The 26322-nt window shown below is 32.4% G+C and overlaps 1 protein-coding gene across 1 annotated transcript in view; it reads left to right on the top strand.

The window, feature by feature from the left end:
* DPY19L2 (dpy-19 like 2) overlaps positions 1 to 26322 on the top strand; it is a 94770-nt gene that overhangs the window by 12752 nt on the left and 55696 nt on the right. The window contains exons 5-11 of the mRNA XM_072764720.1: positions 6128 to 6248; positions 8477 to 8570; positions 13825 to 13882; positions 15511 to 15602; positions 16788 to 16887; positions 21375 to 21452; positions 22055 to 22141. Coding sequence (XP_072620821.1) covers positions 6128 to 6248; positions 8477 to 8570; positions 13825 to 13882; positions 15511 to 15602; positions 16788 to 16887; positions 21375 to 21452; positions 22055 to 22141 — 630 coding nt within the window. The remainder of the gene's footprint in view (positions 1 to 6127; positions 6249 to 8476; positions 8571 to 13824; positions 13883 to 15510; positions 15603 to 16787; positions 16888 to 21374; positions 21453 to 22054; positions 22142 to 26322) is intronic.

Here is a 26322-nt window from a genome sequence, read left to right as displayed (position 1 = left end):
AACTTTGTATTTCATTTTTATTTTAACATATATATACATGTATATTTTATTTTCCTTGAGACTTCCTGTTTGATCTCTGGATGTTTTTTAAACTTCTTTCATTTTTTAAGTAATCTCTACATCCTGCAAAAAGCTTAAACACACAACCCTGAGATAGGAGTCCCATGCTCTACCAACTGAGCCAGTTAGGTGTCCCTTGGACGACAGATTTTTAAAAGTAGGGTTTTTTTCTTAGTTTCCAGGTGTTAGCAGATTTCATTTTTATTTTCCTGTTAGTCATTTGTGGCTTAAATTTTTAAAAAAGATTTTATTTATTCATGAGAGACACAGGCAGAGACACAGGCAGAGAGAGAGAAGCAGGCTCCATCCAGGGAGCCCAATGTGGGACTCGATCCCCAGTCTCCAGGATCACGCCCTGGGCTGAAGGCAGGCGCCAAACCACTGAGCACCCAGGCATCCCTGTGGCTTAAATTCATTGTGTTTATTAGAGAACCCACTTTGTATCATTTTGATCCTTTTAAATTTGTTGAGGTTTGTTTAATGGTCAAAAATATGGTCTATCTTGACATATATTCTGTGAGCACTTAAAAAAATATGTATTGTGTTGTTGGGTGAAATATTTTATAAATGTTGATTAGTTCCTGTTGGATGATGGTGGTGGTGATATTTTTTCAATCCTTCTGATTCTCTAATTCATCCATCCATTGTTGAGAGAGGGATGCTGGTGTCTCCGACTGTACATCTTGTTGTTGGAGTTTAATCATTATATAATAACCCTACCTCCTTCACTTATAATTTTGTTTACCCTGAAGTCAACTTTTTTCCAATAGTAAAATAGTTGTTTCTTCTTTCTTTTAATGTGTACATAATACATATTTTTTATCCTTCTATTTTTAATCTGTTATTTTTATTATATTTGAAATATGTTTCTTATAGATGAGTCATGTTTTTTAATTTATCTTACAATTTTTGTGTTTTACCACTTAATGTTTAATGTAATTATTCATCTGTTTTGACTTGAGTCTGTTATTTTTGGTTTTCTGTTTGTCCTTCATTTTTCATTTTTCTATTTTTTCTGCCTTCCTGTGGGTTATTTGAAGATTTTTAAATTCTATTTTGATTTATCTACTTTTTGAATGTATCTTACTTTATGTAGCATTTTTAGTGGTTGTTGTAGCTAGTATATTACCTATACATAACTTATTACAGTCTACTGCTATTACCATTTTACTAGTTCAAATGAGGTACAGAAACCTTATACCTCCCTTTACATCTCTTTGCCCTTCTCCCTTTATAACATCATCATCTTAAATATTTCCTCTACATCAATTTAAAACCACATCAGACAGTACTATGATGTATGTTTTAGCCCTCAAATTTATTTTTTAAAAACTCGAGAAGTGGGACACCTGGGTGGCTCAGCGGTTGAGCATCTGCCTTTGGCCCAGGGCATGATCCCGGAATTCTGGGATCTAGTCCCACATCAGGCTTCCTGTGAAGAGCCTGCTTCTCCCTCTGCCTATGCCTCTGCCTTCATTCTGTGTTTCTCATGAATAAATAAATAAAATATTTTTAAAAAACTAGAGAAGTTTATTTTATCCATTTCTAAAGTTTCCTCCTTATTTTCTAAGATACCTTCTTTTATCATTTCATTTATGTTTAAAGAATTCTCAGGGATTCCTGGGTAGCTCAACGGTTTGGCTCTTGCCTTCGGCCAAGGGGGATGATCCTGGAATCCCAGAGTTGAGTCCCACATCGGGCTCCCTGCATGGAGCCTGCTTCTCCCTCTGCCTGTGTCTCTGCCACTCTCTTTCTTTGTATCTCTCATGAATAAATAAAATCTCAAAGGAAAAAAAGATTAGCCATTCTCTTTAGCCATTCTTTTAGGATAAGTCTGGTAGCAACATATTTTCCTAGTTTTTTTTTTTTCATCCTTCATATAAAACTCCGCCCCCCCCCCCTTTTTTAAAAGATTTTATTTATTTATTCATGAGCGAGAGAGAGAGGCAGAGACACAGGCAGAGGGAGAAGCAGGCTCCTCACAGGAAGCCTGATGTGGACTCGGTTCCCCATCTCCAGGATCATGCCCTGGGCTGAAGGCAGACACTTAACTGCTGAGCCTTCAAACTCCCTTTAATTCCTGAAGGCTATTTTTTTTTTTTTTCTGGATATAGGATTCTAGGTTGACAGTTTTTTTTTCTTTTAGCCTTTGGTAAATGTACCACTTCATTCTGGCCTTTCATGGTTTCTGATGATAAATCCATTGTCAGTTGAATTGTTTTTCTTCTTTAGGTAAGATTTTTTTTCTTCCTTGTTGCTGTCATATATATACATAGTTTTCACAAGCGTTCCAGAAGTATAATGTTTAAAAGTTTTCAGAAGTGTGATGTATCCTCGTGTGGATTTCTTTGGTTTTATCCTATTTTTGTTTTGCTCAGCTTTGGTTTTCTTCTTTCTTTTCTCTTTTCAAGACATCAGTGATAAGAAGTGTTAGGTCTTTTCTTATAGTCCCAGAGACCCCTAGGGAACCTTTTTTTTTTTAATGTTTTTTTTTTTTCTTTTCTCTGTTGCCCATATTGAGTGATTTCTCTTGTTTCATCTGTGAGTTCACGGATTATTTTCCTCTATCCCTTCATTCAGCTGTTAAGCCCATCCACTGGCTTTTAAGCTTGGTTATTGTATTTTTCAGTTCTGAAATTTTTGTTTGTTTATTTCATATCTTTTATTTCTTTTCTGAGACTTTCTGGGTTTTTACTTGTTTCTAGCACATTCATAATTTCTCATGGGAGCAATTATTCTAATATTTTAGTCATCTCATTGTTGGAATCTGTTGATTATTTTTTCATTCAGTTTGAGATCCTTATGGTTCTTGACATGATAAGTCAATTTCAATTGATGGACATTTGAACATTATTTTATGAAACTAGATCTTATTTAAACCTTTGTTCTAGCTGGCTTCCTTTGGCACCACTCCAGCAAAGGAATGAGGACATCTGTCATCTTGTTACTGCCAGATGGGTATTGAAATCCAGGTTTCCCTCTGGCCTCTTGTGAACCCCAAAGTGGAGGTACTCCTCATTACCTTTGAGTGAGATCAGAATTCTCACTAACTCTGTGATCTCTGCAGACACAATGGTGTAGATGGCCTTGTTACCCCTGGGTGGTGATGAAAGCCCTGACTTCTCAGTAGGCCTCCTCTGACATTACCACCCCGGGAAGGGGAAAGGATGACTTATTGCTGCTTGGGGTAGATGTCCAGGCTCCCCCCACATGCTCCATACTGACACCACCTGGAGAGAGGGCTTCCTACTTGGCTTTCTCCTACAACATCCTAGTGGGTGAGTTGGGATGTCTTGTTGAAAGCCTAGAGAAGGTTGAAGTGTAGGTCCCAATTTGACCTTTGTTGGTGGGAGTGGGACCATACAGGGTTTTTGTCATTGTTGTTTTCTGTAGTATTTGGTTGAGGAGAGATATCATTGTTTATAAAAATTTTTATGTATTCCTAGGCTGCCACTTTCCTGGTCTTTTAGTTAGAGGGAGTAGGCTTTTGTCAATCTTTTTTGTGTCTACACCCATTGGTGCTTCTGGTTGCCAGACTCTTAACTCCAAATATGAGAAAATGAGGCCAAAGGAAAGTCTAGGGAACTCATCATCATGTTGTTCCTTGGGTCCTAAGATCCCTAGATAGTTTCCCTTCTCTCTACCTTTCACGGTCTTCTTATGTTTGATTTATATAATTCCCGGGAGTTTTAGTCACAGTTGAAGAAGTATGTCTACTAACTACATCTTCTCCAAAGCAGAAATTCATATTATTTAATATTTATATATTGTTTTTTCATTTTTGTTTTGTTCAAGTTATTTTCTAATTTCTAATTTCCCATGTGATTTTTTTCTTTGATCCATTGGATATTTGATATTATGTTGTCTAATTTCCAAGTACTTGGAGGTTTCCTAGATTTATTTCTTTTTTAAAAATTCTTTTTCTTTTTTTGAGGGGAAAAAAGAGGTGGGGGGAGGGACAGTGGGAGAAGGAGACAGAGAACATAAAGCAGGCTCCATGGCCAGTGTGGAGACTGACTTGGGGCTTGGTCTCACAACCCTGAGATCATGATCTGGGCCAAAATCAGGAGTCAGACACGTAACCGACTGAGCCACCTAGGTGCTCAGGTGTTTTTATTTATTTTATTTATTTTATTTTTTTTATTTCTGTAAGTATTTTTCAATGTAATTTTCAATAGTAACAATTCTATAATATAGACCTGCCTAAGATCTAAGATGAAAGAAGCTTTTTTCTGCACCAGCTTTCTTTATATCCCATCTTACTCTTCAGAGATACTCTTCTGTTCTTATTTCCTCTGATGATTATCTATAACTCCAGAGTAAGTTCAAAAATTAAAAGACAACCAGTGTCTTGAATATTCAGCTTTATTTAATGTTAACTTACTCTGTATATAAGATAAGGATTTAACTTACTACAGTAGTTTTAGGGTTATTTTTAGAATTTCATATAGTAAAATTGCTGTTTTTTGTTCCATTTTCAAACAGCATGTTCTCAAAAACAATAGCTATTTTTTTCTTTTTACTTATTCAAAGATATTGTATAATTAGCAACTGCCAATCTCATTGATATTATGAAAAACTATTCATGATAATGTAAATTTATAGTATCATAAAGAATGAGGCAACAAGGAATCATTCAGTCTTATTTTACATTGCATAGATAGAGTGTAGAGAAGATCTAGATATGCTTGCCACTTTGTATGTTGAAATGAATGTCTATACTTTTTGTGTTCATAAGGAGATTAATGTTTCACCCAAAGCTAAAAGTGTTAAGTTTGGAATAACATATTTTGAAAGAGCAAAGTATTTAATGCTTAACTATATACCAGCATGTATGCTCTAATCCCCTGTCACTCCTGCAAGATGGTTATTATTAACATCATTTTAGAGATGAGGTGTCCAAGATTCTGAGGGTGAAGGATTTATTTCAGGCTATTAAAATCATAACTTGCAGAGTCAGAATTTGAGTTTAATTCTGACTTTAACATCAGTACTTTAAAGCAGTACTGTCCTATTATATCAAGCTGTCTATCTTCCAGAAAAGAGTATAATTCTAGATTTAGATTTAGCACATACATTTCTTGTGGTAAGTTTTTGTACATGGATGATAAATACACAAGAATATATATTACAATTTCTTGTCTAAGGTCAGCTTTATAAAAGTAAATGATAAAATAATAAATCTACACTTTTTGTATATGGAAAGATGTTTAGGATGTGTATTACATTGACATCTTATATAATATTATATAATACTGAATCTAGCTATGTGTTTTTATATACCAAGAGGGAGACTAGAGGGACAATCACCAAAATTTTTAAAATAGTTAGCTCTGGGTGGTTTTCACTTTCACTTGAATTCTTTACTTTTTTATTCTTCTTCCAATGATTTTGCATTACTTTTTCCCAAATCTATAAATTATTCTTAAAAAATCTCCCAGGCATGAGCATTTTGTTTGTAGTTTTCTATGGTTGTTCTTTTCCTTTGTCTTTAAACTTCACAAAGTGGATTACAGAATGGGAAGAATTGGTTAATTAAACCTACTTGGTCAAAGTTTTAATGGACACAAGAGCTATTGTTCCATATGCAGTTGGTTTAATATTTTTTAGATCATGAATCAAATAAATTCAATAACTGAAATGTTATGAAATATTCCTGTAAATCATTGTATTTTGCTGTTAATCACTGTCATATTTTAATTATACGGTACTAACTTATTTTATAGCTACTGCTATTTATGTTGTAGAATTGATTACAAGAATATATTATAGAAATGTTGATCATAACAAATTTTTATCGATGTGCATTAATTAGTAATATACGACTTTAGTTTATTGTACGTGTGTATATAATTTTAAAATGACTGTTTTCCAAGTCATTTGATTTAAATAAACTTGTCAAAGTTTATATTTTAAAATGACTGTTTTCCGAGTCATTTGATTTAAATAAACTTGTCAAAGTTTATAATGCCAAAGGAAACCATCATAAAATTGTGTTTTGGAAAAATTATTATTACGATGATAAGATATTTTCCTCCATCATCTCTTTCCATTTTTATCTTTGTAGGTGATTATAGCCTTCTGGTATCGCATATTTGTGGGAATAATGAATTTATTTGGACTGGAAACTAAGACCTGCTGGAATGTCACCAGAGTAGAACCTTTAAATGAAGTTCAAAGTTGTGAAGGCATGTTTCTTTCTAAAATGCTGCTATGTTGTCATTAATGTTTACATAAATGTTTTAGTGTTGTGAACTCATTTTAAGAACTATAGACTACTGTAGTTGATTTGTTTTTAAAAACACTCTAGAACTGATTAAAAGAGTACATATCCTTAAAAGTAATTTTCTGAGAAGGCCATGTACTTATGAGTATCAGTTTGGAATTTGAGTATTAAGATGCCTCAATTTAAAGCAATCCTGAGTATAAGTCATTCTTCTCTTTCAGAATAAAAAGGTTTAAAAAATGTTTTGGGGTAGTTTGAATATATAAATCTGGGTAATGTAGAGTCAGTAATCAAATATCTACATGTAATAATTCATGTAAAAATGTAGTTATACATACATATTTAAAAATCAAATATGCAATTAATAGGTTGTTTTAGAAACACTATTTTTTTTTTTCATATTCTCACAGCTCATGAACAGTTCTAATAGAACTCTCCATACATCTTCTACGTTGGCATCTTTGCCAAAGAACCCCTTTTGGAATCTTCTGTTTTCCAGGATCTGTAATTGTCACTTTTATTTAAGATACTTGCAGTTTAGGGCAGCCCGGGTGGCTCAGTGGTTTAGTACCACCTTCAGCCCAGGGCGTGATCCTGGAGACCCAGGATCAAGTCCCACATCAGACTCCCTGTGTGGAGCCTGCTTCTCCCTCTGCCTCTGTCTCTGCCTCTTTCTCTCTTTCTCTCTGTGTCTCTCACGAATAAATAAATAAATCTTAAAAAAAAAGATATCTGCTGTTTAACACTTTTACAGTCTAAAAGCTTTACTCAAAGTTAATATATCTACTTGCATAATATTTACACATTTGTTTTTTATTTCTTCATATTCTGTACAACATGACTACTTACTGTACTTTGTAAATATATTTTTATAGACTTGTTTGTATAACATTTAATTCTTAGACAATTTACTGTGTATTTCTGTATTTCCCTTCCATATTTACTTATGCCCATAGCTGAGCTTTTTAACATCTAAGATAGCATTGATAGAGGATATTTGAGAGGTACTTAGATTTTTTTTTGTGCAAAAGAATCAAGAAAATGCTTCATAAAAGGAGAGACTTTGGAATGACTCAGCTTAGAAGGTATCACTTTTTCTGAGGGATGTAAAAAATTGCCTGATGTATATGTGCATATATGATATTTATTAAGTTGCCACTAAATGATAAGTTAGTGTTTGCTCTTGGGATCAAGATGACATGGACCTCACCCTCATAGAGTTTACACATAAGTAGGGTGTAAACTGCAATAGATATTACAAATAAGAAAATGAGGTTGCTAAGATTGAGAGTAAGGGAGAAGAAGTGTTTCAAGAATAGGGACCAGAATAATCAGAAATCCCAAGGTGAGAGAAAATTAAAAGAAGACTAGACTTCTGGGTGCAGAGAAAGAAAGGGAAAAATGGTGTGAAATGATGCTAGGAATGTAAGCAAGGGTGTGTAATGGAGCAAAAGTTATTAAAACAGACTGAAAAGGAATGGTCAGAGAAGTAGTAGGAATCAGAAAAGCCAGCCTTCAGATCTTGGCTGCATCTGTTATGGCTAAATAACTTCTGGCAATTTATTTAAGTTTTCTGTGTTTTGTTTTCTCATTAATAAAAGTATTTTCTTACTAATCTCATACATCTGTTCTGAGAATTCTGTGAGATGATTATATAGCACCTAATAGACTATATGTATGTTTATACATAACACACACACACACACATACAAAGCTTGTTTATACATGAGATATATTAAGAATTAAGGTTTTGGCTATACATAGTAATGGATCAAATAACTAGGTCATCTCATATAGACTAAGGTGCTCCTTGAGGTCAGGGGCCATATCTTACTCATCCTAGAACCTAGGAAAGTAGAAAAATAATGCAGTGGGTTTTCTTCTGTAATGCATGAAGTGACTCCACAGAGAGTTCTAGATACTGAACAATAGTAGCATCACCTAAACAAAGTGAAACACCAACCAGTCATTACAGTATAATAATACTTCATTAGGGGAAAGTATGAATGTAATTAAAAGTATAAAATATAAATCTAACAATACATCATGTAAAGGGAAAATACTTAATCTGAACAGCAAATGTTTTCATCAGGTCCATGAACCCTTGATTACAAATTATGAGATAATTATGCCCACTTGCTTTATAGTCATTTATTAATTTAATACTCAACAATCTGTGTCTTTTTAAAGGATTGGGAGACCCTGCTTGCTTTTATGTTGCTGTGATTTTTATTTTAAATGGAATAATGATGGGATTGTTCTTCATATACGGTGCATACCTGAGGTAAGATCTTTAAGTAGGCTTATAAGAACTGGCTGACATTTCTGATTAAAGGAAAAGGATAATTATGAGGTTAATTGATTAATAGTAGGAAATTTTATAAATTTATTTTTCCAGAAACTTAGCTAATATTGTGCAACCAGAAACTAGAGTTGTCACTAAAAATATCTTAAAGGTCTCTTTTTTATCCTTGTGGAGATTTTAAAAAGTGAATTAAAATTTCTTAGCAAAGTTTTTAATGAGAATACTTTTAGACCGTATGTAAAATTACTATAACATTAGAGGAATCTTTGGTTGGTATTAGTGGCAGGTTATTTCTAATTTTAAGTCTGTATTTGTGAAATTAAGAAAGCAGTAAAAGAAAATGTGTATCACTATGGCAGACACTTATATTTGATAGCCTATCTTTCTTGTTAATAGTACCACAATTTGGTTTGGGATAGTAGTGTGTACAATCTCAGGTGATAGGTTGAAGTTGATTATGATAGTTGTGTATTTTGCTTTTCATTCTCCATCGTTTCTTAGGATAGCCATATGAGCTAGGTTTTTTTTTTTCTTCAGTGAAAAATATGGTGAAATCAGTCTTGTTTACACCTAGAAAAGCATTTATTTTTCTCACAAAAGGATAGATTTCATTTGCCCCTTCTCTGTCTTCTGCTTTTAAACTTAACTGTGATACCAAGAACTGCTGTAGTCATCTAATGACCATGAGGGAAAGGCTGTAAACCTAGCATAAATCTACCCTAAGGTCCTTTTGCTAGTGAACCAATGCCAACAGACACTTATCTTGCGTTTTCTTGTTGAATACTATAATAAAAACCCATGTTATTTAAGCCACTTTTGTTAAGTTTTTGTTTCTTACAGCAGAATATATTCCTGACCACCAGCTTTCTTTATAATGTTATTCTTGAACTGCACATTTAAAGTTAAAAATCCAGATTTAATCTTTCAATAAGTATTGAGGTTTCATAGGGTTTATGTCTATATAGAGATTAATATATATACAGTTCTTGTTTTAGGAAGTTTTCAGCATCAAAATAGTAGCATAGTACCAATAAAATATTGTAACATTTGCAACATTGTACCAGGTATCATATCCAGCCAGCAAGTTAAGAAAAATTAGTAGTAAGTATAAGGATTGGAAAACTTAAAAAAAAAAAAAAAAAAGAAGTGTCTGTATAAGCAGATCATATACTTTTATGTAGAAAATCCAAAAGAATCTATGGGTAAAAATTAATATAATAAGAAAATTTATAATGTTACTGAATACAAAAATTTATATTCAGACATTGTAAATCTGTACTTTGATGTTTTAATTGAAAATTTAAAAGGATGCCTTTTAAAAAAAGCATTGAAAGCATAAAGTTCTTACTTAACAAATATCTGATAAGAAATATATATGACTTCTTTGGGACAATTACAGAACTTTATTGATAGATTTTTAGAAAGGTGTAAATAAATGGAGATCTAAATAAATGAAAGATCTAAATAAATATAAGTAATCATGGGTTGGAAGGCAATAATAGAAAATTGAGGGTTATTCCAATTGATTTATAGATTCAATACATTGCCCATTTTGTTTGCTTTGGTAAGCTGACTTTAAAATTGTTCAGAAATGCAAAGTGCTTAAAATAGTAGAGACATTCTTGAGCAAGATAGGAGGATTTACTTTAGTAATTGTTTCTCTAATATAAAACTGATGCAAACAAGGCAATGCGATTGTGGCATAGGGATAGGCAAGCAGATCAGTGGACTAAGGCAGGCCTCAGAAACACTTGTCCATTTAAAGACACTTGATGTGGGATAGAGTGAATATTGTACATCAGTAGATAAGGGCCAGCTTCTCATTAAACGGTGCTGGAATAATCGGAAGATGATACAGAACAAAAAGAAGTTGAAACTGTATGAAAATTAAAGTCTAGTAAGATTAAAAATTCAAATATGAAAGAAAAAATTATAAAATATAAAATGAAAGACAAAATTATAAAATTATTAATTATAGAATGTTATGTAGAAGAATATATCAGTAAATCAAGATAAGAAAATGTTGGGCAGCCCCAGTGGCGCAGCGGTTTGGCGCCGCCTACAGCCTGGGGCGTGATCCTGAGACCCGGGATCGAGTCCCATGTCCGGCTCTGCGTGGAGCCTGCTTCTCCTCTGCCTGTGTCTCTGCCTCTCTCTCTGTGTGTGTCTCTATGAATAAATAAATGAAGTCTTTAAAAAAAAAAAAAGAGAGAGAATGTTTTTTTAATCTTAAGAAAACTTAAGAAAGGTTTTACCATTAAGAAGAAAACTAATTTGGTGGGAAGCATTTAAGTTCCTCAGGATATTATACAATGTACAATGTACAATGATTCATTATACAATGAAAAGATAAGCCACAAACTGGGGAAAGATATTGCAATACATATACCCGACATAGTTTCCAGACATTAGAATAATTAATTTGATGATTTAATAAATTTATTAAATGCCTACTATGACCAAAAGCACTACTCTAGGTGCCAGGAATGCAAATAATCTCTGTGCTCTTGGAGTATATATTCTAGAGGGTAGACAAAGACTAAGAAGATAGTCCAATAGAAAACTGTATAAAATATTCATGATCAGACATATATCAGAAGAATTCCAAATTACCTATATATATATATATATATATATATATATATATATATATATATATGTAAAGTTGACCACCATCAGAAAAATACAAATTTAAACCACAATGTCATACTATTTCACATCTACTGCATTGGCAAAAGGAACTTTTATCCATGGCAGATGGGCATATACACTAGTACTACAATTTTGGAAAAAATACATAATTTAGTAGAGTTGAAGGTGTACATATCTTCTAACTCTGCAATTCCTTTTTAAAGTATATATACTTATAAATATAGAAAACAAACTTGGTGGTTGCCACTTGGGAGAGGAGTGGGGATGGGCAAAATAGGGGGAGGGGAATGAGCGATAACAGGCTTCCAGTTATGAAAATGAGTAAGTCACAGGGAGGAAAGGCACAGCACAGGGAATATAGCTGTGTAATTCCCTACAGTACAGGGAATACAGCAAATGGCATTGTAATAGCATTGTGTGGTGACACACGGCAGCTACACTTGTAATCATAGCATCATGTGTAGAGGTGTTGAATGATTATGTTGTATACCTGAAACTAATGGAACATTGCGTGCCAATTACACTAATGTATATAGACATGTATGTATATATGCTTCAGAAAGTTTGCCCGTGTATGCCAAGATGTACGTACAAGAATATAGCAGTAGTTTGCAATAGCTGCAAACAGAAAACAACTCAAATGTCTATCAACAGAGAAGTATACACATTACAGCTCATTAATGCACTGGAATATATGCAATATTGAGAATAAATGAGCTATAGCTACACACATCAACATGGACAAATCTTACAAATAATAGTGTTGAATGAATGTAGGCAAGCACAAACTTAAAGATACAACTTTCATTTGTATAAAGTTTAAAAATAGATTAAATTGTAGTATTGATTTGTGTAGAGATGTGGTTCTGTTAATAATAACAAAAATCACAATAGTGGCTGTCTGAAGGGGTGTCAAGTGGGGACTCAGGATGTGATCAATTTTCTATTTCAATGATATATAGTGGTTACGGGTATGTTCACTTTATAATTGTTCTAGAAACAAGACCATTTTATGTACTTTTTAATGTATGGCTTCTACGAGAACATAAACTCCTCAGTATTTTGAAGGAAAAGGATTACTTTTAGATTATGTTGGCAGGCTTTAAAATGTTCTGTGTTTGACATTAGCTCATATTATGCTGTTTTTAAATATGAAAAATGTTATACAGACTAAGAATGTCTTTTAAATTGATACTTTTCATTGGGAGAGTCCCCCCACCCCCCAAAAGGTGATAGTCTTCTCTAAATTGGTTACACAGTTCTGGAATATCAAATACATTCTTAGGCTCCAGACTTTGAGAAGGATATGCAGATACAATAAATGTTGCCTATAAAAGTGTCACCAACACTGTGAGGAGACTGGAAACGATGGCATATGAGAAACAAAAGAAATAGGAATTGGGGATAAATTTTATTTCTTAGCCTGGCTACTCTCCCCTGTTGATGCTAGCTTAGAAGTTAGCTATTCCATTTATATTCTTCTGGTGGTTAATGATAAAATGTTGACATGCATATCTGACTTTATCAAGTCCAAAATTGAGATCTTTCTTCTTCTTCTGATTAATACAAGGAATTTTAGGAACTTTGCTTCAAAACAGCCCCTCACATATTATAATTATTATCATAGGTTAGTGCGTCCACTACCCCTCCACAGCAGGACGGCACTATAATTGCTGCTTATGTTACCAGATCTTGCTTAGATTTATGTCCACATGATCCTAACTTTCTGTAGGCTGCAGTTGTTCTGCTTCTCACACCTTCCTCTGTGCAATTTCTTTCTTTTCAAATGCATCCTTTGAATTTCCCTCAGTGAAAATCTGTTAATGGTAAATCACTTCCCATTAGCTTTCCTTGTTGTTTTGAGCTCATTCCTTCTGTTATTCAATCATTCATGTGATATTTATTGTCTTCTAAGTGTGAAGCTGTGGCTACAGTGATGACAACATAAAAAAAAACAAGGCAACTTTAAGAAATAGTACTTAATCTTTGGTGATTATCAACCATTCAGGATCTGAGTTTTGTATTCTGCATTGTTGTTTCTTTGGGACTCAACCAAAGAATGATTACAATAGTTCAGACACGTCAAAGTCTGTAAGTGAAACTGCTGGGCTCTTGTCTTTGTCTCTCAGTCACTGAAATCCAATTAAAAAAAAAACTGGCTTCCAGAAAATTCAAACAATACAATATAGACTTTGAAGTGCGGCCTGCCTGTTAAAAATTTTTACGTTCAGTTATTATGTATTTTATTTAGAAAGTACTTTAAATACAACAAATTATAAAATTCAAATTAATTTATATTGATACCCTATATGCTTGTACATTCAAATACAAATTTTTACGTTCAGTTATTATGTATTTTATTTAGAAAGTACTTTAAATACAACAAATTATAAAATTCAAATTAATTTACATTGATACCCTATATGCTTGTACATTAACTACACGCATACTTTGGAAATTTTTTGCATTATTCTATGTGGTTTAGTACTATCGCATTTTAAATATGACTAAATTCTAAGATAATTTGTGAAAAGCTCACTATATTTTTATGAATTATGAATGTATACTCTTTTTTTAACAGTGGGACTCAACTTGGAGGTCTAATTACAGTATTATGCTACTTTTTCAACCATGGAGAGGTTTGTTTTCTAGAAAATAATTTTTAAGAAATAGAAGGGGCTATATAGGAACAAGGAAATATATTCATCAAAACAATATATAATTACATGTTACTTAGGACCTCGCAATAATTTAAAGAACCTTGTGTTGTAAGTTCATATTTTAATCATGTTAATCCACATTTTTACATAATTAGAATTTATGATGTGAAATATCTTGTCTGATTTTTAGGGTCCCTATATTTTGTAGAAATAGCAAATTCTCTATTTTGTTGAAAGAGGAAATACTGTACTTGTTGAGTTCAGACTCTTTATATAGACATTATCTCATTTACTTCTACCACACGTTTTTGGAAGGTGGTTATTATCCTCACAGCAGAAGATAAGAAATTGAAATTTAGAGTGGTTAAGTTACTTATGCAAGATTCCACATTTAGTACCTAGGGAAACTGGGCTTCCCATTCTCCATCTGTCTGGCTCAAACACCTTGCTTCTCTTTCATCATGTTGCCTTTTAAATTGCACAAAATGCTGAACTCAAAGTAGAAATTTACTAACTCAGTCCAATGGGATATAGTCCACCTACAAAGAGCTCATAGAAACTTATTTAGAATATGATAGACTCATTCAGCAATATACTGCGTGTGTAGCCTGTGCCAGATTCTGTTCCATGCTGAGAGGTGGCAGTGAAAAGTGAGATAATATGACTGCTAGCTTATTACAAAATATGTAATATGTTGTGGCACCAGTTACACAGGGTTGAAGTTTTTATCCATTACTACTAGGAAAGAACAATTGGTGAATTTTAGAAAATCAGACAAAGGAGTCATGAAAATTATACATAAATATATAAACTTAAATGTACTGTTGTTTACCAATCTATTTATGTATAGCCAAAACTTTTTTTGAGTATGCTAGATTGACTTTCTTATACATACCATAATTCATCTCCTAAAGTTCAGTTTTGGTTTTTTTGGAAGAGAGGTAATAGTTTATGAGAGTTTCAATTCTTTCTAGAATTTTAGAATTCTTGATGTGAAACTTTTATACTCACATCTTAGAAATAGTTTAAAAATCTATACAAAAATGTCAGTGCTTCCATTTATGTATCACATTATTGATTCCAAATATTTCCAGGTGTTTTTAGAAATTTACAGTTGACTCTTTTAAAGGTGTGTTTCACAAATTCAGAGACAATCTTAATTACTTGTAGCGACAACTTGTTATGTATAAACTCTCTTGGTGTTTGTGAATGCCCTAGCTGACATTTGGTTAGGTTTTTTTGTGGACATACATACATGCCAAAGCCCTGGGATGCCAGGGTCATCACTTCAGAGCTGGAATGTGGATCTGGTTTGTCAGTTCCAAAATCTTCACCACTTCTATACCTGCTACCTTGTTTGTCCTTTAGATTTTCTTATGTTTGGCATGATATATTTATCACTTGCTCCTGAACTTGCTATATAATGGCTCTCTACCTAATGCCTATGCCCATTAAGAGAGCTCCAAACACTGAGAAGCTATCCCAGGCATTTGGAAATTAATGAGCCTAGTATTAAAATTATTAAAACCAGCATACTCATGATTTTTAGATTAATAATATTTATTGCGATGGAACATAAAGTGAAGTGAGCATTTTATTGACTTCAGGCTACCCGTGTAATGTGGACACCACCTCTCCGGGAAAGTTTTTCATATCCGTTTCTTGTACTTCAGATGTGCATTTTAACTTTGATTCTCAGGTAATTTTTCTTTATAAAACAAATATAAATAGATTTAAGTTAAGTCTCTTAAAATATACTCCACCTTATTAAGTTATAATTATCAAATTTAGTTTTCCCTTTATTTTTAGTTACTTTAAAAATAGAGTATCCAGTTGAAAAAATAAAATTACTGTGTAAACAACTGCTTTCCACTTAAGAGTCTAGACTACAGCTTTTAGGTAATCTAAATTCCTAGCAAGATGCTTTATTTTCCAATTTTTTGGAAGTGATTTTAATCTGACCAGTCAGGAGTTTCATGGAATGAAATGCGTTAACTACAAAATTTAGGACTGTAACCTTGAGTACGAGTATGCTGTATACTCCACAACTTAGCCAAAAGGCACTGTTGTTTGGTAAATATAAAACAACTGAGAACTTAGTATATTTTGTGATATCACTAAACAATATGAACATTTAAAATTTTTCTTTTGAAAATTTATCTACCATAATATAAGGATTTATCAAAATCCAGTACAACTTTTATAAAAAAGAACAGCTACAGTTTTATTATTTACACTAAGTGTTTACATTTCTTTTTTCATATTCTAAGAGATACTGAAACTGTGTGGTAAAAGCTGTTGGGTTACCAATACATCTTTTAATTGTAGACTGGATAGTTTAAACCTCAGTATGCAGCAGTTTATAACTGCATTCTAGCGTTCTTTTTCAGTCATTGTTTTAATCTTTTTCTTTAAAATGTTCTCATGGTAATTGACTTAATATTTCACCAACACTTAACACTTTCTTCATTGCTTTTTGAGACACAAAGGTGGTGGTATGTAAAACTGCTGCTGCTGTAGAGGCTAAGTATCTTGAGATGGGCAGGGTTAGTTCACACTCTATTTTCGGACCACGTTGCTGGAGTATCAAATTTCTAATAATATGCATATGTGAAAGGAAAATAGACATTTATGCTTAATATATTTTATTTACTGACAAACGATGCAATATTTAAAGATGTAATTGAGATTGTTTTATGCTAAGCATTATTATGACCCAGATATTTTCAGTTCTTTAATGGCCTTTTAAATTTTAACTGTATTGTGTTATCTTACACCAAAAGTAAGGGGTCTTTAGATTTCAACATTTTTCAATTAGCTTTTCTGTTTAGTGATAGGCTACTTTTACAGTAAAAACTTATTGGTATTAATTCTCTCTATTAAGGACCTCCAACAATAATAGAAGGCATTTTATTGCACTCTGTCTTTCCAATGTTGCTTTTATGCTTCCCTGGCAGTTTGCTCAGTTTATACTTTTTACACAGGTAAGATGATTTTAAACTAATTTAAGTTGAATGCAAGACGACTTGGTTGTTTTTATAGAAGTTGTATGATGTCATTATGTTTCTGCCCTAATAGATTTTCAAAATGTGGGATAATTATAAAGTTAACATACATGTATGATTTTTTCAAAGAAAATTATGTAATTCTACATTCTATTGGTTTAGTTAGGCAGATCTTAACAATCAACATGCAAAAGACTTTTTCAAACTATTACTTTAATTCACAACTTTTCTTGTTTGTATTTAAGATGATCTCTATAAATTTGCCCGTAGATTTTCCTTTTATCTTAGGAATCATTTTGGATGCCAAGCTACACAACATGGTAAGGGCCAATCTCCTTCTCTTCATGGTAAGGGGCATCTGCTTCTAATGTAGCTTCTTTTGTTCAAAGAGCAGAATCTTTCTGGACACCATTTCTCAAGAGCTTCAATCATGCATGACATCACTTGAATGAATTTGAGGCCATTTTCTGTTTCCCCAAACAACTAAGTAACTAATGGCAAGAGGCTGAGCTGGGGAAGTAGAGGGTAAAAGGTCAATTTTGATAAAATTTCATGATACCCAAATTTTACATTAGAACTCCTTTCCACCTAACTAACCATACTAATGATAATAACGTTCTATGTTGGTAGCGAGAAATTGTGCCAAGAAGGCTTGTGCTGATGATCAACAAAAATGAAATTATAACCTCAACTTAATTGGCGCTGCATTTTAAAGTGTTTTCTATGCTCTACTTCCTTATAGTTGGCCTTTCCAGGTTGGTAAACAAAGTCTGTGGTTTCCCTTATTTACGCCTGCCAGCATAGATTTCTAATGTGCATCACTTCCCTGCAAGCACATTTATTAATCCCCTGGTGCTGATGAGACTGTTTAAGTAGCTGTTTGGGTAATTTTGATATTCCTTATTGATTTTCTCTCCATTCGAAAGATGTTCTGGACTTTTAGTTTTCTTTTTCCTTTCATTGATGAGATATAATTGACAAGTAACATTTTGTAAGTTTAAGGTGTACAATGGTATTGATTTAATACACTATTGTATTTCAGTATGATTAATGCCTCAGTGTTACACATATCTATTAGGTCACATAATTGCTATTTCTTTTATGTGGTGAGAGCATTTAACATTTAGCCTCTGAGAACTTTGAAGTCTATAATAACAGCATTGACTATAATCACTATGCTGTGTGTTAGACCTCTAGAATTTAAGTAGATCTCTAGTTGTGAATTGGACCCTCTGTCCAGTATCTTTCTTATTCCCCCACCTGTCAGTCCCTCGTAACCACCATTCTACTCTTCGTTTCTACAAGTTAGGCTTTTTTAGATTCCACATGTGATATCATAGTATTTGTCTTTCTCTGTCTGACTTACCTCACTTAGCATAATCCCTTCAAGATCCATCTATGTTAAATTCTATGTGTATAAAATAACTAATAGGGAATCAAAGGTTAGCTTACAGAAGAGTTTTATGTTCAATTTCAATTTTATGTTTTCAGTGCACAATGCACTCATCTCTGATTTCAGGAACAAAATTGTCCCGAGGACTTGAACTGATTTAAAACTCTTTTGTTTCCTGGAAACAAATCTTGACTCACCCTCAGACCTACTCATCTTGAGGCCAATATCTGCAGGATCATGATGAAACTTTCATCTGGAGGCAGAAAGAGAAGTCATTTTTCTATAATTTCACAGCAGAATGTTGACTCTGTTGCATGTATCTAAATGAAGGGGCTCTCCTTTCAATCAGCAATTCAAATAACATTTCAGCAACTGAGCAGAATTTTCACCCTTTAAGTGTTTCTCTTAGCCAAAGCTTATTTGTAATACATAAGAAAGGTGGTCTAGACTTGGATATTCTAACAATATTGGTCTATGAGAGGAAAGAAAGAAAGACTAACATATGCTAGACTTCAGTGTTAGAGTTTATTTCACTTAATCCTCAATGAGTCCAGTCAGATGGTTATTACAGATAAAGACACAAAGGCTCAGAGATTAAATTGAAATCAAGTCTGTCCAATTGCAAAGCTCTTGTATTTTCCAGTTTATTTTTTGTTGAATCTCTGAGGCCTTTGAACTCTTCTCTATTGAAGATTACACACTTGGCTATATTATCTTACTTCCTTGCAAAAAGGCCTTCAGCTTTCATGCAGCATTAATAAGTGTGCATTTGAAGAATATTTCTGTACATTTATGAAACTATAATTGGGTATACCCTGTTATCTAATTGCTTTCCTATATGAGTACCTATATGACACATTTTTCATAATTAGCATCAAGATTAATTTTCCTCACAAGGTGAATTTATGAGCTTCCGTTTAACAACTGCAACTATTCTACTAAATGAGCTGGACTCAGCAGGAGACAAGCAGAAAGCAATTGCATTTTTTTTCTCCTAATGCATCTTGAAACCTGTGTTCTAGACTAGTTTCTTCCCCACCTCCCAAGTTTAGATGAAATCTCGGGTGGTTCCATACATATTCCTTTCCTTTTCATTTTGAAGAAAAGTTTCATTTCAGTAAAAAAATTCTTTTCACATTTAAAAAATTTTGTGTTTTCTGATCACAGAACATAATATATATATCCATTTATTTAGTTCTTGTTCCATCAATGTTATATAGATTTTTAGAGCTCTTACAAATGTTTCATTAGATTTGTTATAAGATATTTTCTATTCTTGATGCATTTTAAAAGATTGAATATTTTATATTTGTTATATATATAGCTCTACATGTGTTAATTAGGCAAAGTCTATTAATTGTGATATTTACACTTTTAGATATCTACTACTTTTCTTCATTTATTTCAGTTACTAGAGGAAGAATGTGCTAAAATCTTTCACTTTAACAGTTGATTAGTCTATGTCTACTTTTAGTTCTGTAAATTCTTTAAATATTTTGAGGCAGTATTATGATGTGCACAATTGTTAAATATTCTTTTTATTTTTATGTAATGTGCCTTAAAATGTGTATGTGTGTGGTAAGAACACTTAACATGAGACATCCCCTCCTTCATAGATTTGTAAGTGCAGATAGAGTACAGTATTGTTATCTATAGGCACAGTGTTGTGCAGCAGACTTCTAGAGTTTGTTGATACTGCATAACTGAAATTTTATATGCAATAATTAGCAACTTCCCATTTCCTCCCCTCCACCCAGCCCCTGGCTATCACTATTCTATTCTTTGCTTCTATGAGTTTGACTATTCTAAATACCTCATGTAAATCGAATCATGTGGTTTTTGTCCTATGACTAACTAATTTCATTTAGCCGAATGCCTCATTCATATTTTCCATATTACAGGATTTCCCCCTTTTTAAAGGCTAATGATATACCATTGTAGGTATTTGACTCAGTTTTTAATCCATTTATATATTGACCATCATTTAGGTTATTTCTACATCTTGGATATATAAATAGTGCCACAGTAAACATAAGAGTGCTAATATCTCTTCAAGATTCTCTTTTCATTTCTTAAAAAATAAATGCCTAGAAATGTGATTGCTGGATTATATGATAGTTCTATTTTTAATTTTTTGAGAAACCTTCATACTGTTTTCCATAGTGGCTGTACAATTTTGCATACAGAACTGTGTGAAAGGGTTCCCTTAATACTTGTTGCCTGTTTTTTGATAATAATCATCCTAATGGATGTGAAATAGCATATCATTGTGGTTTTAATTTGTATTTCACTGATAATTAGTGACATTGAATATTTTTTGTGTATCTATTAGCTATTTGCATATCTTCTTTGGATAAATACCTGTGCAAGTCCTTTGCCTATTTTTTAATAAAGTTACTTGTCTTTTCCTAGAGTATTATGAGTTCTTTACATACTTGGGATATTAACCTCTTATCAGATACATATTCTGCAAATATTTTCTGCCATTCTACAGATTGCCTGTTTAATCTGTCAATCATTTCCTTTGCTGTGCTTCCAGTAGACAGATAAAGGCGCTAGCAATCTTGAGTCACCCTTCTGCAATGAGAGAATGAGCTAATTCAAAGGTGGGCTTCAGTCTTCCTGAGGGCTCCTTGATTTCTGTTTCTCTCATATTATATAGCCAAAACCAAAGCTCGGGGACTTAGCAGAGAGATCTCATTCTTGATGTGCCCTAAGTACTGGGTCAATCGAAATCTCTCAATTGCCTCTATTAGAATCTGCTATTGGAATTGGTAGATGTCTCTGGGATAAAAGCAACCTAAAATATCTTATTCATCACTGTAGATTTTCATCTCTTCTATGTTTTTACCTTCCTAATTCTTTTTAGATTTGTTTGTAATCTGTGGCTTTCATGCAGGTTTTGAAATATTTTTTCCAAGTATTCTAGTTCTTAATGATAAGGTTGGTTCTGATTATTTTGACTATAATTTTTGGAAATAAACTCTACTCTTAATGTTTACTTTTCTTATGAGTACTGAAGCATTTGTTTTTCACTTTTTTCATGTTTGCTTTTTAATTATTTTTATTTCAGATAGCTTCATTATTTCCCATGTATGTTGTGGGGTACATTGAGCCAAACAAATTTCAGAAGATCATTTATATGAACATGGTAACATTTTAAATATTTATAAGTCAAATATTAAAATCTCAAAATTTATAAAACAGAACTGTTTTGTGGGATACCTCTTTGCAAGTAGTATTTCATTAATATATATGATGTTGATATTATCCAGGAATGATTATATTGTTATATGTTTGTAATATTCAGATGTTTTATGTTCTGTGAAACTTAAAATTTTTTTTAATGTTTTACTTATAATTATTGTCATTACTTTTGAAACAGCCTTTTAGCACTTTGGATTAATATGACATTGTAAAAATAAAATTAGAAAATTATGAAAAGATTAGAAAAGACTTATGACTAAGTCTTTCTTATTATATCACTCCATTTTTTAATCAAAAATGTATCTTTTCTATTTTCTTTATATCAAGTTTTAGGTAGAGAAAAAGATAAATTCTGTATATATTTTATGGTGTTGAAAATACTTAGAACATATTAGTGTGTTGAAATTCTATTATCATTTGACCATTATTAATCTTATTTATACATATAAAGTTTGTATTAGAAATGACTGTGACTGTTAACTAAGTATGCATTATACTATATTTCTAATAACAATAAAACAGATGTTTCCTTTCTTCAATTTGCAGGTTTCAGTTCTCCTTTGTTTTGTGTTGATGTTTGGAAATCCAATGTATTTATCTTCTTATTATTCTTCATCTTTGTTAATGACATTGGTAAGTGTTTGCTAAGATCATGATTTTTTTTTAACTCTCAAATAGTAGGTTTGTACATGTAATATAAGTTTCAGAGAATAAACAGTGCCCTTCCTTGATTATTGTGCATGTGAAAACCTTTTCCTAAATAATACTTTTTCTCTGTCTCATCCTCGAAAAATGAACACAATACAAAGTTTCTCTCTTTAAGGTAATGCCCAAGTAAATATTTTTAAAAACAATCATAAGGTAATAAGACTTACTTTTAAAATATGCCATAATTTATTATAAAAATTAGTTATTTTGTTCTACATCAATTTAGTACACTAAATAGTTATTGCAATGACACTGCCATTGCCCAAAACATTTTTGGAACTCCTCTCAAATGCCTTCACAGACTGTGGTGCATTCTTTTGAAGATCTTCATTGGTGGCAAATATTCATCTTTCAAGATTGGATTTAATTTTTGGAAATGACCAAAGTCTTGTAAACAAGATGGGTAATTAGATCTTGGGTAATACAAATCTTGATCAAAATATGGTGAGACAATAATTAGATTGATTTTCTTGCCAACTAAATTATCTCTAAAGACAATTTAGAAAGAGGAGTTTCAAAATGTTTTGAGCAATGGCAACATGATTAGAATAATGTATAGTCTCCTCATGTGACTTACATTCATAGAATAACACTCATTTGGATATATATTTAGAATGGTAGTTCAATATAATTGTTTTATTACTTTATAGTCTCACTTCTGATATTCATGAGCCAGAACATGGAGTGTTTTTCTCCACCAAAATGTGTCTGGGGTATTCTCCTTCCACAAAGATCAGAAATGATATAAACCATAGTAATACCAAAATATGGCACTTTTTCATATATGGTACATTGATTAATTCTTGAGATTGTCCCATATTTTAACATTTTGCTCCCCAAGCTTTTTGTGTTTGGCCTCATAGTAAGTAATCCCTCCCTTTTCACTCTCCCAAAAACCATTTTCAACATTTGATCAAACTTTATTAGCATTACAAAGTAGGGGACTTGCAATCATCTACCTCTTTTTGTGAAAACAGTTTATTTTAATATATAGCACAGATATAGAAAACTGCATAAAACAAATGTTTTATATGCTTTTGTATTGACCAGTATTAGTAGGTACTAATTAATGAACTGTTATTTAACATTTTTAAACTACCGTCAAGTCAAATTAGAACTTTTCTAACCATTCTAGAAGCCTTTTATGTGCCCTGCCCTAATTATAACTCCCTTGCACTGGTCTAAAGCAGGAATAATTATCTTAACTACGTTAATTTCTCCTAACTGTCCTTTGTAGTTTCATCTGTTTTCATTTTTATCTACAGATTTCCCATGTATATTCCTGGTTTTATTTCTAAGAAATTTGTTAAGAATTCAGGTCATTGAACATGCGGAAGGTTCTGTGCTCTAGATTTTGCTCTTTGAATCCCCATGATGTAGCTTTATGTCTTCCTTTGCCTTTTTTATTTATAATACTATTGATCTTCAAACAGTGCAGTGGTTAGGGGCATTAAACCCCCATGCAATTGAAAATCCACATATAATTTTTTATTCCCTCCAAACTTGACTACTTATAAGTAATGTTGACTGGAAGCCTTGCTGATAACACAAACAGTTGATTAATATGTATTTTGTATGTTATAGGCTTTATGTATTATATACTTTATTCTTAAAGTAAGCTCTAGAGGAAAGAGAATGTTATTAAGAAAATCATAAGGAAGAGAAAATGCATTTACAGTACTGTATTTGTCAAAAGAAATCTGTACATAAGTCGATCTATGTGGTTAAAACCCATGTTGTTCAAGAGTCAACTGTACATTAATAATTGGATCTAAAACTTGGACAGGTTCAGGTTTGATCCCTTTTACAAGTCTATAGTATTTCATCGGGAGGCACTTAATATTTGGTGCCTCTCTTTTTATGGTGGCAGCCATTAGTGCTTAATACCAGATCCGTTAATTCAATAGGGATTTCAAAATGGTTATATATCAGTTGTTCACTTATAATTCATATAGGAAAATAAAGCATATGTCTAAATGAGGGAAGTTGGGAGTAAGTAGAAAAATATTTGAAGAAATAATGGCCAAAAGTTTTCCAAATCTGATGAAAATGATCAAATGAGATAGGAAGAATTTTATTGAATCCCAGTATAAGAAACTGAGAGGAAGCTGTAATAAGACACATTATAATCAAGTGGCTCAAAATTTGTGATAAAAGGAAAATCTTAAGAACAGTCAGTGAAGTAAGACATATTAAATATAAAAAAAGGTAAGGATGTCAGCACATTTTTCATAAGAAAAAATGCAAGGAATAAAACAGTCGAACAACATCTTTTTTAAATACTTAAAGAAAAACTATAGTAAATCTACAATTCTGTATCCAGCGACATATCTTTCAAAAATGAAGGCAATATGGTATCACTTACCTCTCAAATTCTCCCCTCATGATCCAGTAGTTGTTTATCTCTTTCTCAGCTTCTGTATTCTCCATCATTTTATCTTCCATATCACTAATTCTTCTGTCTCATTGATCCTAGTACTTAGAGCTTCCATTTATGATCACATCTCATTAATAGCCTTTTTGATTTTGAATCAATTAGATTTTAGTTATTTTATTCCCCTAGAAAGGGATTCTCTTGTGTCTTCTATGTTTTTTTCAAGCCCAACTAGTATCTTTATAATCATTATTCTGAACTCCAGTTCTGACATCTTATTTATATTAGGATTAGGTCCTTGACAGTCAGTACTGACTCTTATTATCTTTTTTTGAGGTGAGTTTTTCCATCTTGTCATTCTCTCCAGAGAAGAATAGATGAATGAGAGGACAAAATGCTAAAACGGCAACGTGACCCCGGAGAAATGTACACTAAGCAAATCAGAAGAAATTCCAAACCAAGAACAAAAAAAGGAGAATATTAAAAAAAAAAAGAGAATATAATTAGACAGGTGAACAGAATAGAGCAATACACTGGATCTTGTATATATTTTGGTTGGCCTATTAGAAAACTAGATCCCAAAATTGTAGAAAAGAAAAGCTTTCATATGTAAAAAAATTAAATACAATGAAAGGATAGAATGTAACTGTAAAAAATGAAAATTAAAAGACAAAGAAGGAATATAACAGACAGGTGAACAGAATAGAACAATATACTATATCCTGAGTGTATTTTGGTCAGTTTATTAGAAAAACTACATCTCAAAATTGTAAAGAAAGAAAAACATACATACAGAAATAAAATCAAATACATCGAAAGGATAGAATGTAACTGTAAAGATGAAACTTAAAAAAGACTTAAATGAAACAGAAAGAAACACACAAAAAAAAGAAGTAAAAAAAGAAAAAAAGCAAATATGATCAGACAGATGAAGAGAACAGAGCCATACACTAGATTCTGGATGTATTTTGGTCTGTTAGAAGAAACTGCATCCCTGAATTGTAAAGAAAAAATAGCTTATATACATAGAAAAATAAAATTAAATACAATGAAAGGATAGAATGTAACTATAAAATGAAATTTTAAAAAGATTTTTAAAAGTTGATAAAGCGAAACTATATTAGAATAATTGGGATCCCAGAAGAAAAGGAAGGAGATAGAGAGGGGGGGCAGAAAGTATATTGGAGCAAATTATAGCAGAGAACTTCTCTAATCTGGGGAAGGAAACAGACATCCAAGACCAGGAAGCACAGAGAACCCTCTTCAAAATCAATAAAAATAGGTCAACACACCAACATAAAATAGTGAAACTTGCAAATCTCAGAGATAAAGAGAAAATTTGCTGAAAGCACCTCTAGACAAGATGTCTGTAACCTACAGGGGTAGGAACATTAGACTGTCAGCAGACCTCTCCACAGGGACCTGACAGGCCAGAAATAACTGGCATGATATATTCAGGTGCTAAATGAGAAAAATATGCAGCCAAGAATACTTTCTCCAGCAAGGATGTAATTCAAAATAGAAGGAGAGATAAAAGGAAACTAAAATAATTTGTGATCACCAAACCAGCCCTACAAGAAATATTAAAAGGAATCCTTTAGGCAACGAGAGAACCCAAAAGTAACATGGCCAGAAAGGAACAGAGACAATATACAGAAACAGTGACATTACAAGTAATACAATGGCACTAAATTCATATCTTTCAATAGTTACTCTGAATGTAAATGGGCTG

Source organism: Vulpes vulpes, chromosome 7, assembly GCF_048418805.1.
Source record: "Vulpes vulpes isolate BD-2025 chromosome 7, VulVul3, whole genome shotgun sequence".
In the NCBI taxonomy this organism is placed as follows: Eukaryota; Metazoa; Chordata; class Mammalia; order Carnivora; family Canidae; genus Vulpes; species Vulpes vulpes.
The sequence above is the reverse complement of the archived record's forward strand: the minus strand, read 5'-3'. Positions and strand labels throughout refer to the sequence as shown.